This window comes from Ricinus communis, chromosome 1 (genome assembly GCF_019578655.1).
Source record: "Ricinus communis isolate WT05 ecotype wild-type chromosome 1, ASM1957865v1, whole genome shotgun sequence".
In the NCBI taxonomy this organism is placed as follows: domain Eukaryota; kingdom Viridiplantae; phylum Streptophyta; class Magnoliopsida; order Malpighiales; family Euphorbiaceae; genus Ricinus; species Ricinus communis.
This window is the reverse complement of record NC_063256.1, coordinates 33021731-33028365: the sequence shown is the minus strand read 5'-3', so window position 1 is coordinate 33028365 and position 6635 is coordinate 33021731. Positions and strand designations below refer to the sequence as shown.

General features: G+C 32.5%; 1 protein-coding gene across 2 annotated transcripts; it reads right to left on the bottom strand.

Moving 5' to 3' along the window:
• Nucleotides 1-1000: 1000 nt before the first annotated feature.
• On the bottom strand, nucleotides 1001-6058 carry LOC8286122 (serine--glyoxylate aminotransferase). 2 transcript variants are annotated; one of them, XM_015726575.3, is made up of 6 exons: nucleotides 5918-6058; nucleotides 2895-3165; nucleotides 2501-2785; nucleotides 1784-2150; nucleotides 1496-1706; nucleotides 1001-1353 (listed from the first exon to the last, which is right to left on the bottom strand). In XM_015726575.3, exons 2-6 carry the CDS (start codon nucleotides 3097-3099, stop codon nucleotides 1216-1218), a joined length of 1206 nt encoding a protein of 401 aa, XP_015582061.2. In that variant the 5' UTR covers nucleotides 3100-3165; nucleotides 5918-6058; the 3' UTR covers nucleotides 1001-1215. The 2 variants fall into 2 exon arrangements, with proteins under 2 accessions (XP_015582061.2, XP_002531124.2); XM_002531078.4 differs by having other exon boundaries at nucleotides 2895-3170; nucleotides 5918-6054.
• Nucleotides 6059-6635: the final 577 nt, after the last annotated feature.

The following is a 6635-nucleotide window of genomic DNA, read 5'->3' as shown; positions in this document are numbered from 1 at the left end:
TTTGTAGATCTTCTTCTTTCTCAAATTCTTCTGCCTCTGAATCATCGAGGTACAAAGGTCTAGTAAATAGTGAAGAAATCACTATTGAAAATAAAAATGAAAAGGGAAGTTAGAAGAAGGAAAAAAAAAAGAGAAGAGTTTGGAAAGAACAGTAAAAATGATATAAATGGAGTTAAAATAAGTAAAATGAAAGTCAAAATAAGTAAAAATAAAAAATATATATAGTAAAAATATTATTTATTTTCTAAAAAATAGTATTTTATGTAATTTCCTCTAAGCTAAATTGAGCAGTATAGAATGTGCAACCTACTTTTTAATAAAAGTGCCGAACTCCCAAACTACACACACATGTTTAAAAAGTTGAGGAGCCCATAAGCGTTAAAAACAAAAGACTAAATTGAGTCTTTAAATATCAAGTTAAATTTTATTCCAATTCATTTCAACCGAACATTATAAAAGCATTACCACTACATGATAGTCCAATAAGACATTTCCTTCAATTCAAAAGAAAAAAAAAAAAATACATTTCCTACCTAAAGGCAAATTGATGAGGAAGAGTCAAAATAAATGGCTTAGTGTGTTCTTGATTTCTTACATTTCCTTTGATTAATAACTTGAATTGAAGGAAGTGGAAGATTGCACAAACTAGTGGGCTCCTTCCTAAACTGTTCCTCTTCTATACATTTGATTTTTTAAAAAATTCAGTAAACAAATGGCAAAATAGCAGAATAGTTTAAAGGAAAGGTTCAGTTATATGTCCCTCATGTTTACCTTAAGAAATCACATTAGACCCTTATGGTTTTTCTTAAGACTATGTCCTTCTACTCTCTAAAAAGCAGCAGTTACAATCTGACTGAGCATTCCTTTTCCCTCACATCTATGATTCTGTAAACTGCAGTGGTCATCAAGTTATTGCTCTATAAGTGCAGTAGCTATGTCAATTTCAGGTGCATCAAGAAAACCTTCCGGAACTCTTTTCTGCATATCAAAATCTAGTATCTAGAAGGCAACTATTAGAGGGGATATTATATAGTTGAAGACTGGTTCAGGAACAGGATAACTAAGCAGCAAAGATTTACATAGAAGATTATCTGAACCTCGAAAGAGTACGAGCAGAAGAAAAGATTATGAATATTTTACAGAGTTCTTTGAAGTGAAAAAGTGCGAAAGAAAGGAAAAAAAGAATAACTATACTGGAAGGGACATGAACATCAATCAGATTCTGGAAGGGATTAGTGGGATGTTGTTCTGCAGGTAAGCACAGGCTGCTGCTACTCCACTTCCCAGCTTGACTGGGTAACCCACATCCTTCAGTATCATCTCCACTCCAGCTAGACAACCCAGTAGTTGCAACTGAAAACAAAGGTTTTAAGTTACAGTCAGGCAGGGCAACAAATAGAAAATGTTCCTGAAACAGGAACGAGTACATGTTTTGAGATATTTCTAAATGTTGAATTCCAACATGTAAATTTCACATCAAGGGATATGAGATTACCTCATTTAGGTTGCCAAGATGCCCTATTCTGAATACCTTTCCAGCAACTTTGTTAAGACCCAAACCCAAGCTCAAATTGTATCTTTTCCATGCCCTCTTAACAATTTCTGTGCTGTCAATATATGGAGGAACAAGGACAGCAGTCACCGTGTCACTGAACCATTCCTCCTTTTGGGTACAGTTGTTCAAGCCCCATGCCTCCACAGCAAGCCTACGATTTATTGCATCATTTTTCGTCATCCAATACTGAAGAAAATGGAAAACTTTACTATTTAAGGAGTTAGTTACCTTGTTGCCTTGCCAAGACGAGCATGCCTTTCAATCACATTGTCCAGTCCTTCCTCAAAAATGAGATCAAGAGCTGCTCTAAGTCCATAAAGCAACTGAATGGAAGGGGTGTATGGCCAAAATGTTCCCATTTTGTAGAACTTCAAATAGTCCTTCCAGTCGAAGAACACCCTAACTGATTTCGCAGTTTTTGATGCTTCAAGAGCTTTGGGGCTTGCACAGACAATACCCATCCCCGTAGGAAGGGAAAGAGCCTTCTGAGAGCCAGTTAAAGCCACATCTACGCCCCATTCGTCCATACGGAAATCAAGAGCACATATGGAGGACACTCCATCAACAAGAAACAGAGCTGGATGCCTGTAGTCATCTGAGCATCACACAACAAACATGAGGATCAGATTGTACAATATTGACATCCAGATTGAAACAAGGGCATCAGAAGTAGAATCAGCAGGTTTTATAAATGTAATGAAAGTTAAGCTAACATACTCCTTAAGTGACAGATGAGACAAAATCCATCAGTAAATTAAGTTTATGACACTGTCAACTTATCAGTTGAGCTTCTACAACTACAATGGGCGTCACCCACTTGAAATGTGCAAATATCAGCTTAAGATCTTGTCAGAATGAACAGAATTATATGCTGATGTTTCAAATTTCATAAGTTATCACTGAAAAATTGCATATGCTTTCATTATTTTAGAATCATATACTTACCAAGTATTTTTCTCACTTTGGCCAAGTCGTTGGTGACTCCAGTAGCTGTCTCATTATGGACAATGCAGACAGCCTTAATGGTATGTGCTGAATCCGCTGCAAGTTTTGATGCAAGAATATCAAGGTTGGCACCTTGACCCCACTGGCTTTCGACTACATCAACATCGAAGCCAAGGCGCTGCTGCTGATCAATCCAAAGCAAGCTGAATTGTCCAATCAGGAAAGAAATAGTTCGATCTCCAGGAGATAATGTGTTGGTGAGTGCACTCTCCCATGCACCAGTACCTAAACCAGAATAGCAACATTACTCAACACAAACTGATGCAGCAGAATGGATCCATTATGCATTGCTTCAAATAAATGCTAACATTTCTGTAAATGAAAGATCAGATACCTGTGGTTGGGAATAGAAAAGGAGTTCCTGTAGTTGTCTTGAAAATCTTTTTGACATCCTCAAGAAGGGTTTTGGTTAAAGCTGGAACAGCTGGAGAACGGTAATCCTCATTGTTCCGATTCATTGCTCGAATAACTGGTTCTGGAATATTGACAGGCCCTGGAACAAACAAATGGTTCCTTCCTGGTCCATAGACGTAATCCATCTTTCCCCCTTTTACCAGCTAATTTGATTCTCACTGAAATCCTGACGCCTCACAGCGTCAAAACACCTTCACTAGGACATGCCATTAAGAAAATCAGTCTCAAGTCCTCCAACCTTTAGTCTGTGTACATTTTTATAATACATTGGAAAGATCCCATTTTCCTTGTTAAATTTATATGAACTTTGTGCTAAAATTGTGTGTATATATAAGGAATCACAACTTGGAAGATTAGACCATAGCCACCAAAGGCACAAATACTACAAGACTGAAGGACTTGAGAGAAACATGCCTATGAGGAGTCGGAAAATTTAACTTAGCCATATTTTCAGAGCTCAAATTACTCAATGGACATTACGGAAACTGATGCAAAAGTAAAAACAGTACGAGCAGAAATGGGTTGAGAAAGAAACAAACAATCTGATATTCAGTAGTAGGATAAACGGTTAAGAAAGAAATTTACAATATGATGATGTGTTAAACTCAACTGAAGGTTTCTTGGCTTTGCATATAAAATTTTCTTTCAAGTTGCAGGCTATGCAGAGGAAATAGTTGGTGGATTCAGGAAAAGAATTACTAGGAAAGACGAGAAACAAATAAAAAGGACTAAATGAATCTTATAGTCAAAAGAAAGGAACCATGGAAACTAAGTTTCATCGTGAAGCCCACAGTCATTATTCTCAATTTATATTTGGAGAAAGAGCAGACGTGGGACTCGGTTCGGGGCGCAGCCTAACTAACAAAGCCATTCCATTACAACAAGAAGAACTGCAAAGCCGAGGCAATCATTGATATTCCACCACCCTACTATTCGAAAGCCAACCTCTTCTTCATCCGTGATAGCGGTTGCAGATCAAATTTCACAATTTTATCTAATTATTTAAAAAATTTAAAGTAAATATTTATTTTCTAAATTTATTTTTAAAAATATTTTTAATAATAATTTTTAAAATTTAATAATTAATAAAATGATGTGGAAAATCAATTTTATTTACTAATATAAAAATTATAAATTTTATTAGATTAAATATAAAATATATAAACGTTTTGATTGTCTTAAGCCTAAAATAAATTATTTTTATTTATTTATAGTTGTTATTCTTTTAATAAGTACAATCGAATTTTTCCATTATTTGTCTTACTATAAAAGTTTAAAATTGTCATCAGAAAATATTTTTAAAAATAAATTAAAAGTTTAATTTTATAATATATGTATATATATTATATATAATCTGTTATTATTTTTATTTTATTTTTGTCATGACCTAAAAAGGAAAATTAATTATGTATAAATAACAGTATAAATTATAAGTTTATTTGGTGTCATAAAATTTTATTTTTAATAAAAAGTAAAATTTATATCTTTAAAAAGTATTATATAATCAGAAAATAAAATATAAATATTAATGAAATGTTCACGTGTATTATCATAATATAGCAAAAAAAAATTTATTATTCTATAAATAAGTCTTTTATTTAATAGTTATGATTAAATTTTTTATAAATTTAATGTCTTAAAATAAATTTTTATTCGACCGTTATAATTAAAATTTTAATAAATTTAATAGTTTAAAATATTTATAACATTGGTATCATGTTACACTAAATTAATTGTATAGTATAAAAAAAAATTATCAAATAAATTAATAGCCTAAAATATCTATAACATTAGCATAATGTGACACCAAGTCAATTTTACAGCATAAAATATCAAATTAATTACAATTACAATAACTATCTGTTTAAAACTCTAGCTCTTTCTCTTTCTCTTCTATTATCTCACTTCCGATCACTGGTTATGACCAAAACATATTTGGATACATACAACACTGGAATAGTTTGTCATAACTTTATGAAACCAGTTTCTTAAATTTTATTTTATTAAAAGAATTTTGTGAATCTATTTTTTAAAACAATCTTTTTGAAATTACTAAGAAATTCAGAATCTTTCAAAAATTAATTCTAAAATAGATAATAATTTTTGAAAAAAATTCAAAATAAATAAATAAATTTATACTATGCAAAACGGGATAAAACAGTATTGAAGAGCAATATCATTTTTCTCACTATCATGTCCTTTCGTCTCAAGACAAAAGTATAAGACACCCTTTTCTTACGTAAAGAAAAATACCATTTGTATTAAATTATCAGATGACAAACAGGAACATACAACTTCAGGATCAAGAAACACAGCTTTAATCATCAATGAACTCTTCGTAATTTCTTCGCAATTTAGCTTTGCCTCTCCAAGAATTTCAGATTTATATTCATTACCATTCTTTATACTTTTGTGTTAGTTTTGGTTTCCAGGATTAAATCTCTCTCTTTATCACTGATTCTGTAGTTGCTTTTTATTTCTTTTCTTCCTGAGTTATGAATTAAGAGAGGAAACTTACCACCACGGAATTTGTTATTATTTTCATTTTCATTTTTTTCTCTTAGTATTAAGAAAGAAATTACAGTTGGTAAGACTAAAAACTAAGATAAACTTGTTGTCTTTATCATCAGGCTAAGTTACCAATCCCCAACTTGTGACAAAGAAAAACAGAACCACTGGTAGAAGTGGAAGAACCAAAAAAACAAGATTATAAATTTCACATAGATAAACACATGAAAGAGCATGTATTAGTACCAAACAATCAAATAAAAAGCCAGAACCAATCAAAGCATGACAATACTTTCTAGCTCTGAACTGAATTCTTTCTGAATACTAAAATAATGGGTCTAAAGAAGCAAAAAAGAGTACAGGAATATCAGTGAATATGTAACCCTAATAATAGCAATAATGGAAGAAAAGAAGGAGGACAAGCGTTGATGATACCTCTTATAAATGGTGAAATTTCCAAAGCTGAAACTAGCAGAGAAAGTGGTCTCAAAGTGTTGAATATAACAAAAAGCAAAATGCTGTACGTTGCTATAAGAAGCCAAAGAGGGAGTTCGTTTTAATATAAGAACGCGGGAGAGCCAATCATTATCCCTCGTGGGGCCCCAAGTTAGACACACGTGGCAGATAAGAGTAAACCCATAAAGAGTCTTGCGGCTAAGAATGACTGACATGGAGACATTTCTGATAAAATGGTGCCTTGTATACTAGCCTTTGGTTTTTCTCATAATTGCATCCTTCTCCCATTTTCTTTAAGAATTTCTAGATAGATTCAAATCTTATAATGGTAATATCAATTTTTATTATTAAATAAAATATTCAAATTAATTAGTTCCTAATCATGAGTGATTAATCATAATTATGCATTAGCCATTACCAATGGTTTTATCTATAGATTCATAATTATGAATGACATAGGAAATTATGCTCAGTTTAAACGGTTAGCTCCTGCACAGGTCTTACTAAATTATGAAAATCTAACATCACAGAACAATTTCCAATGGATGTGGGGGGGACGGAGTTGAGCCACCTATGCGATTGATCAGTCAGTAATAGAGTTTCATGCTTGAAATGCTAACATGGTGATAGCACTAAGTTTTGGCCATCAAGTTCCCAAGAGAAGCAACAAACATTAGGTCATCAAAATGTGCTGAAC